General features: G+C 42.2%; 1 protein-coding gene across 1 annotated transcript in view; it reads right to left on the bottom strand.

Annotated features, from left to right (window-relative positions):
• Positions 1-5,365: 5,365 nt before the first annotated feature.
• The window catches only part of LOC148500736 (uncharacterized), a 30,274-nt gene continuing 10,726 nt past the window's right edge, over positions 5,366-24,913 (bottom strand). Inside the window, exons 6-7 of the mRNA XM_088451349.1 lie at positions 22,444-22,744; positions 5,366-7,771 (exon numbers count right to left, since the gene is read on the bottom strand). Of these exons, the coding sequence (XP_088307475.1) occupies positions 6,459-7,771; positions 22,444-22,744 (1,614 nt within the window). The 3' untranslated portion in view covers positions 5,366-6,458. The remainder of the gene's footprint in view (positions 7,772-22,443; positions 22,745-24,913) is intronic.

Below are 24,913 nucleotides of genomic sequence, written 5' to 3'. Positions count from 1 at the left end.
CAGTGTGTGTGGTCAGTGTATCGGCATAGAAAAATTTGACTCTCTGGGGTAAATTTACTAAAGTGAGAGTTCTTAGAAGTGAGTTTTAAAAGTGATGTTGCCCATAGCAACCAATCAGATTCTACTTAACATTTAACTTGCACCTTCTAGAAGATAATAAATAGAATCTAACTGGTTGCTATGGGCAACATCACTTTTAAAACTCACTTAGAAAAATTCTCACTTTAGTAAGTTTACCCCCTTGTGTGAAGTTTGGTGTTTAACACTTTTACGCTATTGTGACCAGATAAGTGACTAAAGGGTCTATTTTCTAAGCAGTGTTAGGAGACAAAGTGAAAGGAGATAAGGTACCAGCCAAACACTGCTTAGTAAATAGACCCCTTAGAGCCATGGTAGCCAACCCTGGTCCTCAAGAGCTACCAACGGTGCATATTTTGCAGGTCTCCTCACAGAATCACAAGTGATAAAATTAGCTCCACCTCTGGATCTTTTCAAATGTGTTAGTTAGTAATGAATACACCTGTGCACCTGCTAGGTGGTCTGGAAAACGTGAACTGTTGATAGCTCACGAGGACCGAGGTTGGCTACTGCCTTAGAGGATAAGTCTACAAAAGAGAAGATTTTGCATGCACAAACTGAAAATGTTACAGAGTGAATTGTCCTCTTTGAAAATGGCATTTGAGAAGGAAGAAATAAAAAAAATGTAAAGCTCTTAAAGAAACAGACCTCAAATTAGTGGTTATGTCTGAATGCCTTGAGGAAGCTGAAGCATTCAGATGTATTACAAAGTAGGAGAATGATATGCTGCTGGCAAAGAATGACGTATTAAAGCAAGACATTGTTGAACTGATTTAAAAGTAAGTAGTCCTTCAGCATGAAGTGGAGGGATTGAAAGAATGTGTCCAGAGACATCAGAGTGGTGCAGAGCGCACACAAGTGAAAGTGGCAGATCCGAGTCTGGTGTTAAACTAAAGACTCTTTAATTGTGTCCACACAATTAAAGCTTAAAGATTGTGATTGGAGAAAAGTTCTCTCCCTGAAAAGTTTTGTGAAGTAAATGAAAAATATCTTCAGATGCTGCAGACTCGCGCTCAGTGGGAGACTGACCGTAGAAAAAAAAAAGAGATGGCGATGGTCCATCTTGAAGTCAGCTGTAAGGAGCGAGTACGAACTCTCCAATCCAATTTAGCTGCAGCTAGAGCAGTTACAGAATGTCTGACAGAAAGAAATGTATTCCTGGAGGAATGTCTGCATAAAGTTGCAGAGCATAGTGAAGATTTGGAGAGAGCTTAGCCTTGCCCATGGCAGGGCTTGGAAATTGCTATAACGGGGTCAAAACCTTGAGAAGTGTCTGCCAAGTACACAGGACCAGTTGCAAAGATTCCAAGTGAAGGGGAATACCAAAGAACCGGAGTTGCAATGTGAATTAAACGTGGCAGAGTCTCGCCACCCACACACACACACACACACACACACACACACGCTAACGAATAAAGGAGAGTTTAATGGTGCATACACATGGTCAGATTTTTCTTCAGATCTGAACGTTAACGATTTTATCGTTCAATCGTTCATATCTGAAGGAAAAATCTGACATGTGTGCAAGGATGAACAATGCGCATTCCTGTTTGTCAGATAATGATATCTGACGGGTTTGCAATTCATTTTAATGCAGTCAAAAATCGTTCAATCTTTCAATCGTTTGCAAATCGTTCAGTCGTTCATCTGACCGTGTGTATGCACCTTAAAAGGTCCGATATTGAAAAATGGTTACAGCAGCAAGATGCTACATTAGCCCCCATCTCATGGCTGCTTACAATCTATGTTCCCTATCATGTAAATGTCTGAATCACTTTACAGAGGATATTTGTCCATGCGGTAGCATGTGTGAAATGACCACAAACTATAGAGATCTGTATCACACTGGACAATTCCATAAATTTCTAGAAAAAAAAGAGAGCGACATCTGTATCTGGTGCACTGTATTCAAATGTAACCTTTATTTTTCTATTTAAAATGTTCAAACAGTACATAAAGCAAAGAGAGATATTTGGGTTTAAAATAAAACAAGAATCGTGTACAGAAAAACAAATTTTATGAAAAAAAAAAGTGATTAAAATAAAAAGAATCAATGTCCGAGTGTCTGTCTTTCAATAACATATCATCTTGGTAACACTGTATTGATGTTCAAATTATTTTCTGGTTCCAATAATGTAGTTATAGTTCCTGCTACAATTATAGTTTGAATAAACACTCTATCAAATAACGACCAGCTGGCTGAAAACATCAGACTGGGTATGTATCTTTTATACCTATGGATCTAATTGTAACAGATGTTGATTAAATGTGTCCGACGCTGTTGCTGCTAGATGTACTAAATACAATAGCATTTGAATGTGTTTCTACATTCTAAATTCTTCAGTGATCAGTTGGTGTACTTTACCAGATTCCTCTCAATAGATCTCAAGTGGGATTGCGGCTTTCTACACTTGGGATAACATTATTCTATTTCCTTGCTGCTTATTCCAGTAATATAGAATTCCTTTAATATATTGTTGTCTTATTTAAAATCTGAGATCTCTTTGGAGTTAAGCGGCCTATACACGGTACGATAAAGCAGGCGGTGTGACGGATTGGTACGATTTGCCTACTATATCGTGTATGGGCCTGAGGTTGTACAAAGCGCACTCCTGTGGGATCGTACGATCAGGGATGCGATGTGCGGACCGCCCTATATGTCGGACGTCGGATCCCCTGTTGCCTCATAGCACCGTGTATGACCGGCATTAGATTCTATACACCGTATTCACATGCATATAAATGATGTCCCGTCTCATTCAGCAATCCTTGTACAGGGTTCAGTCAGTGTATTTAATTACAGTGGAAATTAATTGCATGTAACAGACATTATTACTGCAGAGTACCTCAAATAAGTATTGTATATTCTAAATCCCTCAGTAATTAGCTATAGACTGTAGGATTCGTATTCACATCCAAGAGATAGTCGGCTCATGTAATGGGATAGTGTTCCGTCTTACTTTGCAATCCCTCTGCAGAATTTACTATTTCAATTGGGATCAATAATACAGATGTATCAGTTGTATAATAAATGTATTAATTCTCCCAGTGTCCCATGCGAGTCCTTTTGTAATAACAGGATTTATATGTAATTCATTCAGGAACCTTGTGTTCAGCTTCGTAATCACAACTTATTTATTGTGACTAGCGTTTCTCTGACAGTGTGTGATGTCTGATAATTAAGCTGAGGCTATAAATTCCACATATTAGTTCACCACACATGCTTTATTCCTCGTGGATTTATATGAACCCTATTTCATTCCCACTTCTGCCTATGATGTAATACAAGGTATCTCTCTCACATAACACAACATGGTATGCCTCAGTATAGCCGCATAGTTATAGCCGCGCATCCAAAACGCATGCTGTGGGATTCTTCTACAATATAGAGAATGTAATACTGAGCTAGTCTAACTTCAATACATCATAAAAGTAAATAATTAATTTGGATATATCAAACACTTGGCTACTGAAGCCGACGTACGTTTCGCTAAATACAGCTTTACCGAGGCAACCGGAGCCAGAACATACAGGGTCCTTAAATAGGTCATACAGCCTATCATCTTCGGCTCTGGGTTATTCAAATTATATTTGGGTGCTATGTCCGTTGAAATCATTACAATCTGCACTCTATTAGATCTATACTATCATTAATTTCAAAGAGCACAGGGATGAAAAGTCTCACCTCAAAGCTATGATGTAATTCCTAACCTATACCTTCCTTACTAGTCACGGATCTGGATGTCGAAGCTCCATTAGTTTTCAAGTTCAAATCATGATATATAAATCTGTCATATTAGATCATGATAATACGGTATACTATCATTCTCGATACACTGGATTATATTAAAGAGAAGAAAGCCCTTTAGAAGTTGCTCACTTAGTAATCATCAGAGAATTATATCTATTTATTGTGTTTATGTAATACTCATGCAGGTTTATGTTTACTAGTCTGGTTTCAATTACATTTATGCATAATATATACAATAATATATACTTAAAACTGAAGTCCAGTGCCTGGGAGTGAGCTATAGAGGAGAGGAGCCTGGGCTTCTTGGTAATTTGCTTTGACCATTTGGTCCCCAGCCTCTCCTCTCCAGGTTACACCCAAAGTAGACCCTGTGCGTCCCCCCCCCCTAGTGGAGGAAGAAGAAATGGCCTCTCAATTGTGTGACATCTATGATGTATAACAAGATGTGATTTCTTTCTATTCCCAGTCTAAGCATGAAAGTGGCACATTGAAAAACATATCCCTCACTAGGTTATATTTATTAAGAATTGTGTCTGGACAAGTTGGTATTCTTGTGAAAGTTTCCCCTGATTTTAAAACAGGGAAATTTATTAAAGGCAAACACTGGTGACAAAACACTGGTGCAAAATAGCTGAGGATTTATGGTCTTACCTTGATAAATCCTTTTCTTCGACTCCATAGGTGGCACAGGGATCACTGTGGGTATAGCCTGAAGGAGGAGAATCTGGGCATCAAACAGATATGGATTTCGTCCCAGCAGCCCCCTGGCTCCCTCTCCACTATACCCCACCTCCAGCCACCAGTTTAAGTTAGCAAGCCAAGGACAGGAGCGAGGCAAAGAGGAGAAAGGAGGAAAACCAGCACACACTCAGAACAAGGTGTGCCAAGAACCGGCATCAGAAGAAATAAACCCCACAAGCCAGGTGAGTCAGGGTAGGAGTCCTGTGCCCCCTATATAGTTGAACAAAAGGATTTAACAAGGTAAGACCATAAATCCTCTTTTCTTTTTTCTCCACTAGGGGGATCAGGGATCACTCCTAGATGTCCTAAAGCTGTCCCTAAATGGGAAGGGATGCTCCTGGGCTGCACGGGGAACCCCTCCGTACCCGAAGGCAGCGTCCGAAGACGTGAAGGTGACCATTATATAGAGACGAATACAAAAAATGTGGGCAAAGAACCACGTGGCAGAGTGAGGCGAAAAGCAAGCAGGGCCAGCTGGATAATCTGTTGAGACACAGTCAGCCCCCGCTTGCAAAAATCAAACAGGACCCCAGAGAAACTAAACTCTGTGTCTGTCCAAAGAAAATCACCGGAGAGCCTACATCCATAGATGTGTCCACCAGAAAAAAGTCCGGATACAGAAAAATCGAATCAATATAACCGCAGTAGAACAGGAACCGAGACAACAGGTGCCTCTGCTCTGCACAGCAACAAACTATAAAACTAGTGGCCGGTGGCTGGGTATAGTGGAGAGGGAGCCAGGGGGCTGCTGGGAAGAAATCACTTATTTGGTGCCCACATTTTCCCTCTCCAGGCTATACCCAGAGTGATCCCTGTGCCACCAGTTGAGGAAGAAAAAAATAAATTGAAGTCAATATACCATCAACCAAACTCTTAAGTACTTTCCAAAGATAGGAAGAGAACACGAGTATTTACTAAGAATCATGTCTGCTAACAATCTTAAATGGAGCAAACTCGAGACAAAAAGTTTCAAATAGACTCCCCTCCTGAGCAGGGAGGTTGGCAGAAGTGCAAGCTTCTGAGTGTAATACATTTATTATACTCAAAAGAACAATTAGAGGTTCCCTCCTCCCAAAAGTAAAATAAAACCAGCCTTGGATCTCTTGTCTGGTAGAGGAATATCAGGGGGAGAATCAACATGGGATCCCTCATTTTTACCTTTAATCTGCACCGAGCTAAACCAGCCAGGAGGCTTATACTACAGCATGAGTGCGGGAAAGTGAGTGCATGTGTAATTAAAGACTAATATGTATCTTGTCATTTATAAAAAAATATTTTATATACATTAAGGGTTCCCTGGTTAAGCGTTTCGGTGTAACAGAGCAGGCCTGCTGGTACCTGTAGTTCCACTGTCAAAAATAATCTTAACCCTTTATTTACACCATTACCCCTGCACCCACCAGCCATGGATGCAGGAAGGTCCTGCTGTAGTTTAAGCCCCCATGCTAGTTCAGCCCAGTGCTAGTTACAAGGAATATAGGAAGACTGGTCGGGTTTTCCTCAACCAGACTGAGCTCAGAGGTCCAGGGCTAGATATGTTTTTGGTGGGGTGACAACCCCACCCAATTTTTGTTATAGTTACCCTTTAATTACAGGAATACTCAAAAGTCTGTACCAATCACACTGATCGGTGTAGCACATCTGCTAAACACGCTGCTGACAGGCAGGCCTATTGTGTTCAGTCCAAATATCACTGAATACACTCACAACTAGCAACCACGACTGCATACACCATCGACAAACACGGTTCTGTGAAACCCGATTCTTAGCAAATTTGCGAGTTTATTTGAAACCAATTCAGTCCTGTCCATGTGATGTCCAGTGTGTTTAATATGGGGTCAGAGACAAATCTTAGGCCATTTCCATGCCCTGTGACGTATATTAACTCTCACCTGTGTGACGTCTCTTGATGTCTGATCAAACGTGGTTTCAGTTTAAAACATTTCCCACACTCAGAGCATAGAAATGGTTTCTCACCTGTGTGATGTCTATGATGCATAACAAGCTCTGATTTCTGTGTAAAACATTTCCCACACTCAGAGCATAGAAATGGTTTCTCTCCTGTGTGACTTCTCTGATGCATAACAAGATGTGACTTTTGTGTAAAACATTTCCCACACTCAGAGCATGGAAATAGCGTCTCACCTGTGTGACTTAGCTGATGTCTTAGAAGAGATGATTTATATGTAAAAGATTTCCCACACTCAAAACATGGAAATGGTTTCTCACCTGTGTGATGTCTCTGATGTATAACAAGATGTGATTTGTTTTTAAAACATTGCCCACACTCATTACATGGAAATGGCTTCTCACCTGTGTGACTTCTGTGATGACTAACAAGATATGATTTCTGTGTAAAACATTTCCCACACTCAGAACATGAAAATGGTTTCTCGCCTGTGTGACTTCTCTCATGTTTAACAAGAACAGCTTTCTGTGTAAAAGATTTCCCACACTCAGAGCATGGAAATGGCTTCTCACCTGTGTGACATTTCTCATGTTTAACAAGAACAGCTTTCTGTGCAAAACATTTCCCACACACATTACATGGAAATGGTTTCTCACCTGTGTGACTTCTCTGATGACTAGCAAGATATGATTTCTGTGTAAAACATTTCCCACACTCAGAACATCGAAATGGTTTCTCACCTGTGTGAATTCTCTGATGTGTAACAAGACGTGATATACAGGTAAAACATTTACCACAGTCAGAACAGGAAAACAACTTTCCGCCTGTGTGACTTTTCTCATGTATAACTAGAGCCGATTTCTGTGTAAAACATATCCCACACTGAGAACATGAAAATGGCCTCTCATCTGTGTGACTTCGCTGATGTCTAACAAGATTTGATTTATGTGTAAAACATTTCCCACACTCAGAGCATGTATGGGGCTTTGCACTGGTCTTCGTTGGTTGGTCATTAATGACTTTTGTGATCTGTTGGGTATCTATAGAATAGGAAAAAATGTTATCTACTGGAGGAGCTGTACTAGGTGTACCAATATCTGAGATATCAGGAGAACATTCCCCATAATCAGAGGGATCAGATGACACATCTGCACTGTGAGGTACTGGATATATAATTGTGGTGTTAGGGTTTTGTCCTAGAGAACCTCGGGTGAAGTTGTGATCTTCTATTTCACCATCTGTAGATAAGATGAGATGTCCTTCTGAGACCTTCCTTCTGTTACATCCATCTGCTGGGAATAAAATAAATATATGAAAAAAGTATTATTTCCCTGTAACAAGGATAGTTTTCCAATAGAGACTACGGTGACAGGTCCCCAAAGTAGCAACAAATGGGGAAGTTCCGTTGTTTCATGGTACAATTTATAACTTTCACATATTATGCTATGCTATAATTATCACAGGGTTTACAAGTTTAATCTAATGCAAAACATAAAGACAACTGTTGTTGGCATTGGCGCCACCACTACAAACCTGGGTCCATCTAGCAATCTAAGCACAAGGACTTAAGCAAAACATATAAGCTTGCAGCCCAGTATCAAGGTTCTTCCAAGTGGGTCATTCCATGCCAAATCATCACATCGTCCAACCCAACCGTCTCATTTTCATGAAATTTGGTAGGATAATAGACGACAAAGAAACTTTCATATGTAACATTTTAACCCTCAGTAATACACTGTGTTCATGCAACAGGGTTGCAAACATGACAAAAAATGTCAAAAGTATACTTGCAAGGTCAACTAAAATTATACATAACTTTGCTTCTAATTGTGGTAGAACTTTCATGTTGGTCTTGTTTTGAAGCTAAGGGGCCATAGTTTTCATAAAATTTTTTTTAATATTTAAATATTGACTTTTAAATTTCAAGGTCACATGATGTGAACTTTGACCTTGAATATCTAAAAAAAATGTTAAATTTTTTTGTACATAAAATATGTTATACACTTAAATACAATTTCTCTTTGGTAAATTAATTTCTATGGTGAATAATCGATGGGTTGCACCTCTCTGTCTGGCTGTAGCTTCTGCATTGAGAACTAGTGATACAAGACATGCTAGACTCTGGGAAGGGGTAGCCAGGATAGCACAGTTGGGGCCCGTGGCGGTGCATAGGGGGTGTGGCTAGGAATATTACCCGGCATTAGGATCGGAGTGGGGGGCATGACCACGCAATCACATCATTTTGGTCCCGCCACCGCTACACAGTGCAGAGATTACCAGCATTGTGAAGCAGGGGACGGGGCCGTTATGACAAGCCTTGCCTGCTTTACCCGATTTTCTGGTGGCTCCCATCCGTTTGTAGTTTTATTAAGAGTGTGACTAATGGAGAAGAAGTACATTAGGACTCAGTGCTGCAACCCATTTGATATTAAAGAACATATCAGCAGTAGAAAACAATTAAGGAAGGTGCTACCATGGATGATTAAACTACAGCCACCTGTCAATAGTGATCAAATGATTTGTGATAACTGTAGGAAAAATTAAAAGGGATTCTTTAACTGCTGAGGAAGAACCATGCACATCAATTGAGGAAAGTGACATGGAGGTGGCAACAGGCATAACTGAATCAGCTTTGCCCTTTGCAGTCATTAAATGAAAGTATAAGCAATGTGGGAGCATCACCTATCCAGAGGAAAAGAATGAAAAAAAAAAACCTATTGCAAAAGGAAACCTGTTAAAATACAGCCAGGATGTGGCTGCTGACTCTTACCGCAGCCTGACTGGGTCCTGGTAGCTTGCAAGGCCAGGAAGTCTGCATCCACCAACGCAGACCCTGGCCTCGTCCCTCCCGAAGACCATTTTCAGGAACGCTGCCCAGAAATGCCCCCGCAATGCCTCAACCTGTCAATCAGGCTGTGGCTGGGAGGCTCTGCAAGCGAACTCGCAGATGGAGGCCTGTAGATGCACAGTACTCCCACCATCGGAGATGTGCGCTAACCATCAGGTTAGCATACATCTCTGAATCAGGCCCTGTATTAGGTAAACTGTCTTAGTCCCTTCTATCACTAGAGCTCAATGTAGAAGTTGCAGCCAGACTGAGAAGAACACAGTATGGATGGCCCTCGACCATCAATAATTTACAAACATCGATTGTTTACTACCGATGGCCAATTGTTTTGCCATTGATGGCAGAGAGCCAATTTTTTTCCTCCATCGATGGCGAAAATGGAACCCGATGGCTTATTTCTGCTCATGACAGTTTAGCTCCGCCCCCTGGCTGTGCGCTAAGCCCAGCCACTTAAGCGCCGCTGCCTAAGCTCCGTCCCTTGTTTTAGGATTAGCCGGTGGCATGCAAAACACCCGACAGTGGTGGCCATCGAGTGGTGCAAACCATCAATGGTTCGCCATAGATTATTATTGTACCATCAATGGTCATCACCGATGGTGCCATAGATGGTGACTAATGATGGGAAACCACCGATGGCCATCCCTAGAACACAGAGAGAGACAACAAGACAAGTCTGAACTTGCCAGTTGCATGGTTAGTGCAAGAAGGGTTCAACTGCCGTACTTAATATTTTTCTACTCCTGTTTCCAAAGGCATCCCAAAATTTAATTTATACCAAAGTGAGATTGTAAGTGCATGACATACCTTATTTACTAAAAAATTCAACGTACACTTTTTTTTTAGATATTCAAGGTCGAAGTTCACATCATGTGACCTTGAAATGAAAAAGTCAAAATTTAAATATAAACTATTCTTTATGAAAACTATGGACCCTTAGCTTCAAAACAAGACCAACATTGTTCTACTACAATTAGAAACAGTTGTGATTGGTTTAAGTTGACCGTGCAAGCATAAATTTGACATTTTTTGTCATGTTTGCATCCCTGTTGCATGAGCACCATATATCACTGAGGGCTAAAATTTTACATATGAAAGTTGCTTTATGTAGTCTATCATCCTACCAAATTTCATGAAAATCTGAGACGGGTTGAAAAGTGACTTTTTTTGTGATGATTTGGCATGGAATTGTATATGCATCAAACACCATTAAAGGGCGACTGGAGCGGCGTTCACCTGCGTGCGCTGGCGGTGACGCTGTTCCATCCTCTACCCTCCCTTGCCTTACCCGCGATCACTGCTGAGCTGTCTCTGGAGAGGGACTGCGCTGGCTGGCGGCGCCGCGGAGATCTGCCGCCCAGGATCACAGACGCCGGGAGTAAGAGAGGCCCGCTCCCCTCAAGGGACCTGCTGGGATTCCCATTTCACCCAGTTTCCCTACGTCTGCTGCCGGGGGGAGGGTGCGGCTGCCGGAGCTCCAGACAACCTCCGCTTAGAAATTTTTCACTACAGCCTGCTGCTTCTGACTGCGACCAGCGGCTGTCCTCCAGGGACGTCCGCCATCTTAGATCCGCATTTTACCTCGGGGTGCAGCCAGAGGAGGGGGATCTGCCTCTGGGATGTCCCTGAAACTAAAGCAGGGTCCCTGTAACTAAACCTTCTTTTGCCTGTGAGATTAAGGCATATGTTATGAGACCTCTCCATGATACCCCCTTAGATATACAAGTCTAATACAGTAAATACATGTACTGCTTGCACCTTTCATTCTAGCTGGAGAGCTGAGTCAATACTAGCCTTACAACCGTATTGGAACCCACAAAAAGAGAGTATTGACTATCACATCACTATCTCAATTCAATACTACATTCCTGCAGAAAATCTTTTTTTTTTAGCTCTATGTGAAATCATAAGTTAGTGAACATCGCCACCCTGTGGTCTGATGCTGCCAACGCAAGCACTCAGACTTAATTGTGCTATATAATTTCTAGCCAATAATGTAGGTCTCTCTGATGGCTGCCTGATTCCTCCATGGGGTCTGGCGGGTGGGGATAACCGCTACTCCTGCTCATTGATGTTGCTGCAATTTACTTGTTGAATCAAATTATACATATTGCTGGTCGCGAAGGGCGTGGATATCTCATCTTCTCTGAACAATCCCATCTCTCTGGTGGCTAATGATCCTCTCCCCAGAGTCAATTAACCTGCTACGCTGACTATCTTGCCTTTTATACCTCCTCCGCTTGGGACCAGACCTGTGTTACTACCCTACACACCCACCTTCTGACACTAGAGTAGTGTTTTCATGAGTCGATGGAAAGATCGGGGGTCGAAAAGTACGCCCAAGCCTCCCAAGGATTCTGCTAGAACTGATCTTCGTCGCTTTCTCCACTCTCAAAAAGACTCCTCAATGTGCGCCTTCCCGTGCCCCTCATCACCAGCCAACTCTCCGGCTTCAGATACCCCATCTGGGACTGAGGATTTCTTAAGCATGTCTGGCCAAGGCGAGCGCCAGGATTTCTAGAAGGTCCTGTAACTCCTTAAAACCCTGCCCACTAAAACAGATATTCCTTCTAAAGCCGACTTTGCCTCTTTGAATAATAAATTGCGGGAAGTGGTGCATTCTGAAGTTGCCTCGCTTAAATCGGAATTATCACATCTGGGATCACGAATCGTGACGCTGGAGGAACGTGGAGAGACTATGGAGGAGTTCCAACATGCTCTTGTCGACACTGTTAAAGCACAAGCGGTGGAAATACAAAACTTGAAAGCCCATCTAGATGACCTTGACAACAGAGGACGCCATAACAATCTGAGGGTCCGAGGTATTCCGGAGGACATTTCCCACCAAGGACTGCAGGATGTATTAACAAAATTATTCAATGAAATCCTAGGACGTGACCCTAATGATTCTATTGTTTTTGATAGGGCGCATAGAGCCTTTACGTCCTAGAGGCTTACAGTCTGAGCGGCCGAGGGACGTGATTTGCCGATTACATTATTTCACGCAGAAAGATGACATCTTGCGGAAAATACGAGACTTAGACAACTTAAAGTTTGACGATCATCCAATACAGGTGTTCCAGGACCTTTCTTGGCAAACCCTACAGCTGAGACGTCATCTCAAACCCTTAATGGACGTTCTACGTTCCCGCAATATTAGATACAGATGGGGCTTCCCTTTTAGTCTTACAGCTTCTAATGGAGGGAGGACGGTGATTCTACGCCCCTCGGATGACATCGGTCCTTTCTGCTCAGCTTTGGACATTGATCCAGTTCGAGTTCCAGACTGGAGTTCTTCTCGTGATTACCTCCTTCCACCTCCGGCGCCTTCCAGGATGATGCCCTTTCAAAACGTAGGGCCCCTCCTGGTTCTTGGAGAAGACCTCACTCTACCTCGCCCATCTCTGGGATGTCTCAAGCTGTTGACCCATGTAGTTATGGACCTTGACATTATTTTCAATGAGACTTCTGTAACAGTTACTTTGGGACTCTCTTTTGTGAGTTTTGATTGGCTCAGTTAGTTATGAGAGATTTACCATTGCCATAGTCCCTGACTAAAGGTCTGTTGTCTGCCGATAAAACCCTGGGAAGGTGGTCATGTGAGTAGAGAGTGACCAGAGTTACTTGATCTAAAGTTTAAATTGATCTAGGTATTATCTGAAGGTTATATATAGTCTAATAGAACTTAATACTTTAAAGCATACATGGGATTGTTCTCTGTTATACTACTCCTATGTTAGTATGTTTTTCTACCTACCTCTTTCTTTTCTTGAATACTTAATAGGAACTTAGTTGGGTATTTCTGTTATTTAAGGATGGGTCTTCGCCCTTTGTGATTGGCTCTAAATTCAATATTAAGTAAAATCATTCTGATAGATTCAGCTATTCATTGATATTAATAGAATGATAGGGTTCCCCTACCTGTCCATCCCGTTGCCTCCTACACCGCATAGGCAGATCCTGGACCTAGTGGTGAAACTGGCTTTTGACTCTATGTTGTCCAGGTGCGGTGTTACAAGTATGTTTCTTCTTTTCACTATGTTAAGTGATTTTTGCTCTCTAAACTACAATCTGTTTTATCTGTTCTCTTTCTTTTTCCCTTTCTTCCATTTGCCTTTTATATCAGTGATATGTAGCAACGCTAGATTAGTATGTCCGAATGCCTCCAAACTTTATACTCATGCCGAAGTCTATGACCGATCTAACTTTTCTCCTGTTTTAAAATATACTCCTACCACCCAATATGGCTAATTTAAACATTGTTTCTATCAACGTGAGGGGCCTTAATGTCCCTGAGAAGAGATCTCGAGTATTAAGGGAACTGAAAGCGGAATGCGCAGAGGTAGTGTTTCTCCAAGAAACACACTTCAAAGAAGGTGCCGCATCACATCTCAAGAATAGAGATTTTCCTTGTGGATTCTTTTCTAATAATCCTGAAGGCAAGTCCCTGGGGGTTGCAATTTTATTTGCTAAGCATATTCCCGTTACTGACATCACTTGTTTACCGCTTATTGCAGGCAGGGTCCTAGTAATAAAATGTAAGGTGTTTACCCAAATATTTACCTTCGCCAATATATACGCACCTAACAAAGCCCAACCGGCTTTTTTTGAAAGGGCATTGGACCTGGTCCAGGCCCACACTGAAGGTATACTGGTTTATGGTGGAGACCTTAACTGGTCTTTAGACCCACATCTGGACTCCTCTAACCAATCGCCTAGGTACTCAGATAAGTTTCATCGTAAAGTGACGAAAGCTCTCCATACACACCAATTAGTAGATATCTGGCGCATACAACATCCTAATACACGAGACTATTCTTTTTTCTCTCACCCCCACAAGCTGTACACTAGGTTAGACTATCTTTTTCTCTCACACAGATTTCTTCATTTAATAAAAGAAACAAAGATTGGTCACATCTCCTGTTCAGATCATGCCCCCGTCTCAATGAGTCTCACAATTCCGTCTTCCCGACTTGTTTCACTTGGACGCTGAACGAATCACTGCTTCAAGACTCATATTGTCAACAACAAATTTGGTCGACCCTGGAAGATTATATAGCCACTAATGACCTCCCTGACATATCCAAGTTAACAGTTTGGGAAGCACATAAATGTGTTTTAAGGGGGAAGCTAATTCAGCTGGGATCTTATTTAAAAAAGCAACTCTCAGGAGTAAGAGACGCTCTAATACAAAAGATCCAAACCTTAGAACTCACGCACAAATCCTCCCTCTCCCCTGAGACATTTCAAGCACTCTCTGACGCACATCAGGACCTTAATATGCTTATGTCTGATAAAATTAAATCAGATATCCGTAAATGTCACAGTAGATACTTTCTATGGGGAAACAAGCCGGGGAGACTCCTGGCTAAAGCACTTCGTGACCAACGCGCAGCCACATTCATTGCCCAGGTAAAATCACATTCTGGCTCCATATGTAACACCACAAAGGATATTGCAGCAGCATTTCAATTCCATTAATCCCAATTGTACAATTTAAGAGATTCCAGAGAGGGGATTGACAAGTCCTCACGGAAGGCCTCCATTAAGACCTACTTGGAGGAAATTGGTTTTCCTACTTTATCAAATATGGACATAGAGTCATTCGAAGAGCCATTTACCCCAGAGGAATTAGAAGCAGTGATCAAATCAACACCTAACGGCAAAAGTCGAGGCCCTGACGGGTTCACTATCGCCTACTACAAAATGTTTAGAGAGTTGCTGTCCCCCCTGATGCTCCGTGCTTTTAATGAGGTTTCGGACCTTTCCTATTTTTCTTCCCAATCTTTACTCTCCCATATTTCAGTGATACCTAAAGAGGGGAAGGATCCAGCCCATTGCTCCAGTTACAGACCCATATCCCTGTTGAACGTTGACCTAAAGCTTTTCGCTAAGTTAATGTCGAACCGTCTCAAATTATTTCTCGACAAAATGATCCATTCAGACCAGGTGGGATTTGTCTCTGGTTGTGAGGCCAGGGACAATACTACTAAGGTCTTAGACCTGATCCATGAGGCCGTTTCTCGGAAGATCCCAACTATACTTTTGTCTACAGACGCTGAAAAGGCGTTTGACAGGATAGACTGGGATTTCCTGATGGGGGTGCTGGAGCATATGGGCTTGGGTCCGACGGGCATTCAGAGAATACGAGCACTTTACTCCACTCCTTCTGCACGTGTGAAGGTTAATGGGGATCTGTCTGAGCCGGTTTTGATTGCTAATGGCACTCGGCAGGGCTGTCCTCTTTCACCGCTAGTATTTATTTTATGTATGGAGGCCCTGGCGAGGGCCATTCGTCTTAATACTAACGTAATGGGGCTGACTGTGGGAGGAAGAGAATACAAGTTAGCCCTTTTTGCAGACGATCTTTTGGCGGTAATTACAAACCCACGGACTTCAATCCCTAACATCCTTCATGAATTTGATCGTTTTGGAGCTCTTTCCAACTTTAAAGTAAACTTATCTAAGTCTAGTGCACTTAACCTCACAGTAGATCAGAAATGTATGAAGGATATACAATCTTTCTGCCACTTATCCTGGCACCCCACACATATAAAGTATCGGAGTTGACTTCCGGTGGGCGGGGCACCCAGAGTGGCCGCTTTTTACATGGGCTCCTGACCATGTTAACCAAATCAGCTCTTCAAGTGCATATTTACCCCAGTAATTACTCTAAACGGCTGAGAACTACTACACCTAAACATTGGTGCAGATTTTAATCCAAGTATCGGGTCTGGAGCCACTTAATATCCACCGAAGTCGAGCCTGCATAGTCTCAGGCGCATATGATTGCCCTCAGCCATTTTAGGGCGCGAAAATTGTGAGAGTCTGAGAAATTCTTCTGCCTCTCCAGTCATTGCAATTTTATACTCACCCTTGCCTATGGACCCCCAATAGCTGTTTTGATTCCAGTCTGCAACTATTTCTGACGAGGTGCATCTGGGGACCTCGCGTGACAATTCCTTCCTCATTCCTCCCATTGCCACAGGACCCGGGTCCCGTAGATTGACCTGTGAAGCTCCCGTTCTCTCTGAAATCACTGACTGCGTCGCTGCCGGAGACTCCTGTATCTCTTCCTATCTGGGATAGTTGATTTATCTGCAGTGACCTGACCTATGTGGGGGTGGACTAGGATAAATACTTGCACTGTTCTACTTTATACTGCTGCCTTCGCTGATCTTCCACTGAGCTTAGCATTCCTCCCTGTGTCCCCCTGCCAAATCATTGCCATAGAGCAAAGTGGTGCTTTCTCTCCTGACCCTGCCAGGGACATATAATCGGAATTCGGCTGCATACCTGCCTCCTATCAAAGACCAGGGCCAAACTACAGGTGCTGACCATCTTGTCCCTGGGACTCTTGTTAAGTGAGGTGCTGCGTCTTTTGGTACTTTGGAGTTGACATTCGTGTCTCTATCTGCACCCTCATATTCACTGATCCTCTGTGCTCTGGACACTAACTGGAAATTATTAGAAGTGGATTGTCTTAGGGATGCTGGTGCAGTGATGGTGGCTATTTGTTCTGTTGTCCCTCAGTGACTCTTTCTTGTATTAGTATACTGGTGCTGAAGCTGTTAGTGGTGACTGCTGCTGACTAAATATTTCTGCGCTTTCTATATTTGCAACTATCCAGTATAGCAACATTTATTTGACATAGCATCTTATACAAATATTCATTGCACATGTATATCACTGATACCTATTGATGTATATTTCTGGTATACTGTATATATTCACTTCTGTTATACAGCTGTATCTATAGTGTTATATATGTTACACTGCATTTTGTAATATGTTCATGTATGGGAATTCTGAATTGGAGATGAGCCCCTCACTAACTTCCCTCTCCTCTGTCTCACCAGCGGTGAAGGTCATGTACTCAGTGTCTGACACTGAAGCTCTCGCCACTCAGTTGGCGCTCAAGTTATCAAAGATCTTGTTACCCTACATAGAAAGCAGATTTAATCGTTTGATGTCTCGTCTAGACCGTGACTCTATTGTTATGAATGACCTGGCCTACTCTCAGACTACTCAAATTCAGTTACAAAGTGATTTTGAGATTGGGGACCCAACCTATTCTAGCCTTAGAACTGAGTCTGATGGCCCTATGCCTACGCATATTTCTGAGACTACTGTCTCTATTACTGCCCCTGCATCATGTGCCCACTGGGTTGAATATTTTAGTCTTGCGGCAAATCCTGACTCCCTTCTTGAAAATCAAGCTCCACATATTGATTTGGGTACATACCTACTGAACACTGCCCATTCTTTATCCAGCTGGAGGATACACAGCGATTACAAGTTTTGTAGTTTTGTTTTATTGGTACCTACATTATAATCTCTCCTTTACCCATAGGACTGCTGTGTTTGTATACCAGAAAGGCAAGGCAAATCATTACAGAGCTAACTTTATACCTTTTCCTTGGCCTCCTAGGTTTTATTACATAAGTGGTTACTTGATGTCTTTATTACTGCTTTCAGGGTCACATATATTCCGCCTTTCTGACTCAATTCAAAGTGATTAGTAGATGCCTCCCTATCATTACTATTGGTCAGTATGCGATCCACTTAGGTTACCTTGGGGAACCAACATTATCCCTGGTGTTTTATGTTAGTTAATTGACTGAGACGATTACGACAACATGATATACAGTACTGAGGCTTACAAATACACATCTTAATTCCACACTGTTACAGTACATTGATATTCCTAGCCTATATGTTGTATTTGGTGTTTTCAACATCTTTTTGTTATGTTTTTGTACACTTCTGGGATAATTTATACCAATCAACCCACACTGTTTAGATTGTTCTGGTATGAAAACGTGATCCCTGGTGCATCCAGTTTGAATTGTTTTAATTTATCTGGTGTGTCGATGTAATCCCTGGCACACTAGGTTAGTTCATTGGTTGAGAAAATTAAGAAAAAGCGTTATTTTGAAGCACTTCTGCTCTGGTACTGTTTGTCTGCAGTACCTTTACTTTATAATGTATACTTTTGTCCCTTTTTATCTTCCATACTACAAACCGAATGTTGGTATATACATACTGTATCAAGCTCTATTGTTGTACTTTGTCAGTGTAACTCATTCATTGTGTCGCGGCTGTATATTTGTTTTTGTATGCCTTGCAAAATTGTTGACAGTTTTACTTACTCTGATACTTGTGCTTCAGAATTAATAAAAAGTTTTTAAAAAAAAAAAGTATCTGGGAGTTTTCCTTCATAAGGATCTCTCTCAGATATTCTCCTCTAATTTTCTCCCTCTTCTTGCTAAGCTGCGAACAGATCTTATTTCTTGGCGTCCAAAGAAGATCTCGTGGACGGGAAAGATAGGAGTGGTAAAGATGAATATACTTCCCACGGTCCTGTATCTTTTGCAAACCCTCCCAATTACAATACCTCATTCCTGGTTCACCACACTTCACAGAATTGTTTGAGACTTTGTCTGGGCGGCCCGCAAACCCCGCTTCAAACACGATATACTCTTTAGGAAAAAACATCAGGGAGGTCTACAATTACCACATTTTCTCACCTATTATCATGCAGTTTTGCTAGTGAGGGTAATGGAATGGAGTAGGTCAAATAATAGGAAGCAGCGGACTGATATTGAGGCAGCTTCCTTTCCTTCTATTGATTCAGGATTTCCTTGGCCTGCAACCCTTCCCCGAACTAGTCATCCTCTCCTGAGCCCAATCATCTCCTGTTGGGGCCGGTTTCGCTCACATCCCCTTTTTTCCCCCATCCCTTCTCCTTTAACCCCTCTATTTGGTAATCCGGCTTTTTCGCCGGGGATCCCAGCAAACTCATTTGGATTGTGGAGGACACAGGGGATCCTCAAGATTAACCAGCTATTTGAAGGCTCGGAAATTATGAGTTTTCCCTCTGTTCAAGCTAAATGGGCCTTACCTAATAGTGAGATTTGGAAATACTTGCAGATAAAGCATTTTCTATCGACACTAGATTCCCCTAAAACATACGGGAGGAGTAACACTCCGTTTGAGAATATATGTGTAGTTCTGGGATCCCCACCACACCCGCTGTCCTCTATTTACACAATGTTAATTGAACGCCTTTTTTCTGGTACACCTAAATTTATTTCTGACTGGGAATCGGATCTGGGGGGATTAATAGGAGAGGATGATTGGCCGGAGGTCTTTAGAAATACTTTGGCTGCATCCTCAAATACGTTAACTATGGAGACACATTATAAAGTCCTCTCATGTTGGTACCGCTGCCCCAGTCAGCTTTCTACGATGTATCCAGGAGTTCCTAGCACTTGTTGGAGATGTGAGACAGAGCCGGGAACACCTTTACACATCTGGTGGGAATGCTCTTCTATTAGACCCTTTTGGGATAAAGTAATTGAAACGGCAAGCCTTATTCTTCATGAGGATTTGCCTTCGTGCCCTAGCTTCTGAACGTCGTTCGGAGACCCTATGCGTACTTCAAAAAGTCGCTACTCTGTCATATATTAAGTGCTTCCAAAGCTGTGATCCCTGATCACTGGAAGTCCAGGTTAGCCCCCTCCATGTCTGAGTGGTGTAAACGTCTTAATCATTATATGACTATGGATGATTTGATTTTACCCCACTCAGACAGGGGTAAAAATTTCACTGTGACTTGGCATCCCTGGTTGCAGTATAAGGAGTCGGACCGTTACAAGATGCTTAGTCACAATTAAAGAGTCCAAACAGACTCCGGGGATATATTTAATAGCGAATTAAAAATAGATGATTGGTTGTAGCAGTTTTACGATCTAGTAGGAGGCTTCTTTCTTTTTCTTTTGTATTTTCTTCACCTTTCTTTAATTTCCCTCTTTATTTCTTATTTTTCTTTTATTCATTTATTCTGATGTAATTGTGTCAGATAAAGTTTTTGATGTAAAATGTGACCATATTGTGTAATATTGTTAACTATATATTGATATGCCAAATGCTGATTCTTTTGATATGTTTTCAATTGATATTTTTATATTTGAAAGAATTAGTGTTTGTACTTTGTTATGGTTTTCAATAAAAACATGCGTAAAACACCATTAAAAAATGTGCTCACCTCCCAGATCCAGAGGCTAACGCCTAAACAAGCACAGTCTAGTGAGCCACACCCAAAACGGCCTCATATCAACTTGATTGACAGCAATCAGGACTTTAGGCACAATTTGAAACAAAAGAAATAGGCCGGTGCTGGAGGTTAGCCATACATTACATTGTACCAGCCGAGAGGCAATAGGTTTTTGTTTCAAAATTAGCTTCTGTAGCTGGGAGGCGAGGAAGATGTAACTACAAGTTAGTGGTGTAACAAGCATCATTCAGAGTAGGAACTTGCAAGAAAATTAAAAACTTCTGACACCGGGCTGCAAGCTTAAATGTTTGAGCAAATATGAACAAACGCCTTATACTGTCCTGTGCTGGATACACAGATTGTCAACGGTGGTGATAAACCTCAAGGTGCCAGATGTCCTTGTTCTTCCATGTGATCATAAAATTTTTTGGGGCCTAATTCAACACTCCTAGGGGTTCTTACTGTCAGCAACCGCCTGTTACTGACTCCTCCAAGTGCCTCCTGGGTGGTGTTGGCTAATTGCCGCTGATCTTTCAATGTGGACAAGTCTGCACAGAGTAGCTGGCAGAGGGCTTGAGCTTGGAGTCACTGGGCCCAAACCAGAACAGCTGGAAGTAGTGTTTGGCGCTACTCTGATAGTCACAGGATACAAGCAGATGCAGGTGTCTAAGGCAATTGGATATGTATTGCTCATAAGATATGTCTTTACAAAGACAGTTACTCCAGAGCATACAAGATGTTACACAAGTTCCCTCCTCTCAGATATTCAGAGAGGATACACCTTACAAAGCCACATCAGTTCTTAACATACAGAAAATGTATATAACACAGCAGGGGTCCAGCCCAAAACATAAGTTATCAAATCAGAAAACCAAAATGAAATATAATGTCAATGTCACAGTAACATAGGTTAATTGTATTCCTCCCTTGATAAGCCTGACACTTAGTACACAGAATATTTGGTCATCACGAAGAAAACTAAATTATTGTGACTTAAAACACATCGTGTTACATGACTGGTCTCCTTAGTATGGAAGGCATGAACAGGAAACTCCAATATGCAGGAAGACCAAAAGACAAAGGCATCACTAGGGTAAATCTCAGCCTCAAGGCTTGGGTTCCTGACCACGACAACAATTGTCTTTCTGTATTGCATACATATACGGCATTACTATGCCACACAGCTTGTACCATGCACAATATGGGTAACCCAGGTGCTGTTATGTTTGTTTTAATATTTTACGATGCTTGCACTGGAGTTTACTTTGTGATATCAAACTACAAGTCCCAGCATGCCATGGCACAGTTTGGCTATTAGGAAATGCTAAAACTGTGGCAGGGCATGCTCGGGGGTATAGTTGCACAACAGTTGGAGGGCCACAGGTTGGCCAGGCATAAATTAGACCGTGAAAGCTGAAGGAACGTGAACAAGACACTGCTGCCTCCAGGCATGCAGGAAAGATGCGTAATATCCATGGGATGTACGGAAAGAGAAGCTGGAAATGTACACAGGTTGCCATTTTGGGGAATATGTACATGAATATGTTTTTTACTGCAGGTGAGCAGTGTGGGTGAAAATAATTTCATCCCGAAAGACGTATTCCACGCCCTCATAATGGTCCCTTCAACGTACAGAATGTCTACTAGTTCTTATTAGGAAGTGAGCAAAAATATTCAGCATATTATCCTATGTAGTATCAGTCGGCCAGGCCAAGCCCTTTGGCTGAGCATAGAGAATAAGGGATTGTTGTAGCAGGGCACAGTTGCACACTGTGTTAGCCCTGCCAACTGAGAGCGTGACATCATTACATCACACGGAAGGGGGTGGGACCGGCTACTCCGGTAAGTGCAATGCTTACTGCTGCATATACTGCCCAGGGAACTCATTTGGAGCGTCCACAGGAAGCTCCGCGGGTGCTCCAGCAGCAATCAAAGGAGGGTATGCCCACAGAGCCTCTGTGCCCTGTGCAACGGCACTGGTTGCCAATAGCTAGTTACGGCCCTAGGTTGTAGTGCAAGGAGTAGGTGACTCTTTTCTGTAGTAAGTGTTTATTACTCACCTGTGTTGATATCTGTGGAAATTTTCTCTTCTTTACACTGCTTATCACCCCTAACATAGGTCTCTTCTTCTCCCTCTATATCTTCTGCCTTCATATCAGTCACATACGTCTCTTCTTCTCCCTCTATATCTTCTACCTTCATATCAGTCGCATACATCTCTTTTTCTCCCTCTATATCTTCTGCCTTATTATCAGCCACATATGTCTCTTCTTCTTCCTTTATATCTTCTTTCTTCATGTCAGTCACATACGTCTCTTCTTTACCCTCTATATTTTTAACCTTATCATTAGTCACATCAACCTAAAAAAAAAATAAAAAAAAATATACAAATCACAACAATATAAAATACATCAGTCCAGAAAGAAAACCCAGTAAGGAAGCCACAAACTTGTGGCGAAACACGTCCTGGACACTTCCTACAGCATAAATTTATTTTATTAATTACAAATGTATGGAGAAAAAAAAAAAAATTATATATATATATATATATATATATATATATAATTTTTTTTTTATTTTGTAGGGTATCAATAAAGCTTTTCAAAATGTCTAAGAGTCTCCTGACACAAGTATCCAAATAGGATACCATCCAATTCATGTGAAAAAATGCACAAGAAAAGATTATTCTTGAATAAAACTTGAATAAAACTATGGAAGGAGGGTATGTCTGTATCATGGTCTGGTAGACACAGTTGTGAGCTATAGCCAAGACTACCAGTAACCCTTTTTCTGCTCCTCATGGTCCATTTCAAAGAGGAGTCGAGGAGCCCAACACTGCACATACCGGGGGGGGGGGGGGGGTTTGAGTGGCGCATTTAAGTGAGTAGAGGAATAAAACTGAAAACCTCTCTGAAAATATTTAAGTGGGCAACAATCCACGACGGAAGAAATTGCACTTATCTTTTTTCAGAGTTTTTTTTAGGGGCATTTGGAACCCATCATGTGCTGCTGGTTCCACTAGTCCCCTTCCCATAGAACCAGACTTTGTTCCCATGCAGCCTCATGACTAACGGTGGTATTAGGAGGTGTAGGGGAGCTGGCTAGAACATCCACTTAATTGTTTCACTGGAGCCCTAAAAGTATCCAGCTCAGTAGTATGGAGACTACAGCCTGGGTATCTGGTCACTTGGTCTCTGGAGCCCAAATTCCACCATAGGCCGTGGATAGGTACCGTGGCAGAAGTCTGGAATGAAGCCTTGCAGGGAACCTTCCCCCACACTAAACTTGCCGGCACCTGGCGTGTGGTCAATTACCCAGACGCTCTCATGCACAGAGGAGCAACCTCTCCCCACTATCCATTAGGGTCAATGTAAAGGGCATGAATATTTATGGCCAGTTAGATGGTAGGCCATAGATGTAGTGAATTTCCATGGGCAACAACAATAACCTGGCCACTGCGGAGAGCAACAAAGCCAGAGATCTGTCTTTGCTCACAGAGAATCCTGATATCTACCTGAGCACCTTCATCTTGGTCAGAGTAGGGCTGTAGTATCTCTCAGGGATAACAAATATAGAACATGGAGTCACTAGCAGATTCTGCAATCTTAGTGTCAGATTTACAAAAGCCAATCCCCTAGCATCTGGGAATATCATGGTGCTGTAGAGCACTGCATCTAGGAACATCACAGTGCTGCAGTGTCTGGGTATGAAAAGCCAAGTGTGCATAGAGTGTATATTTAAACTGATTTAAAGTCTGTATTCAAATATAAATAAATGCTCTTACCTTGTTTCCTAGTTTTGTAGGGGGATCTGAAGCCTACCATGTGCTGCTGGTTCCACTAGTCCCCTTCCCAGAGAACCAGACTGTCTTCCCATGCAGCCTCATGACTCACAGTTGTATTAGGAGGTGAAGGGGGAGCTGGCTAGCACATCCAGCTAATTGTTTCACTCGAGCCCTAAAAGGATCCAGCTCAGTAGTATGGAGACTACAGCCTGGGGATCTGGTCACTCTGCCTCTGGAGCCCAAATTCCTCCATAGGCAGTGGATAGGTCCCGCGGAAAAATTCTGGAATTAAGCCTTGGAGGGAATCCTCCCCTGCACTAAACTTGCTGGCACCTGGCATGTGGTCAATTACCCAGATATTCTCATGCACAGAGGAGCAACATCTCCCCACTGTACATTAAGTAAAAGTTACGCATAGTAAGAGACTAAAGGGCATGAGTATTTTTGGGCAATTAGATGGTAGGCCATAGATGTTGTTGCCCATGTAAACTCACCACAACAGCCTGGCCACTGTGGAGAGCCACAAATCCAGAGATTTCTCCTTGCTCACAGGGAATCCTGATATCTGCCTGAGCACCTTCATCTTGGACAGAGTAGGACTGGAGTAACTCACAGGGATAACATATATAGAACATGGAGTCACTGGTAGAGGTTGTAATCTTAGTGTCAGTATTATCAAAGCCAATTCCCTAGAATACTTCTTGTGATCGGGAGTCGGCAAGAGGCCACATTAGGGTTTCGAATCC

Source organism: Taudactylus pleione, unplaced genomic scaffold (assembly GCF_031769625.1).
Source record: "Taudactylus pleione unplaced genomic scaffold, aTauple2 ptg000547l, whole genome shotgun sequence".
Taxonomy (NCBI): domain Eukaryota; kingdom Metazoa; phylum Chordata; class Amphibia; order Anura; family Myobatrachidae; genus Taudactylus; species Taudactylus pleione.
Note: the sequence above shows the minus strand (reverse complement) of the source record. Positions and strands in the feature narration are given on the sequence as shown.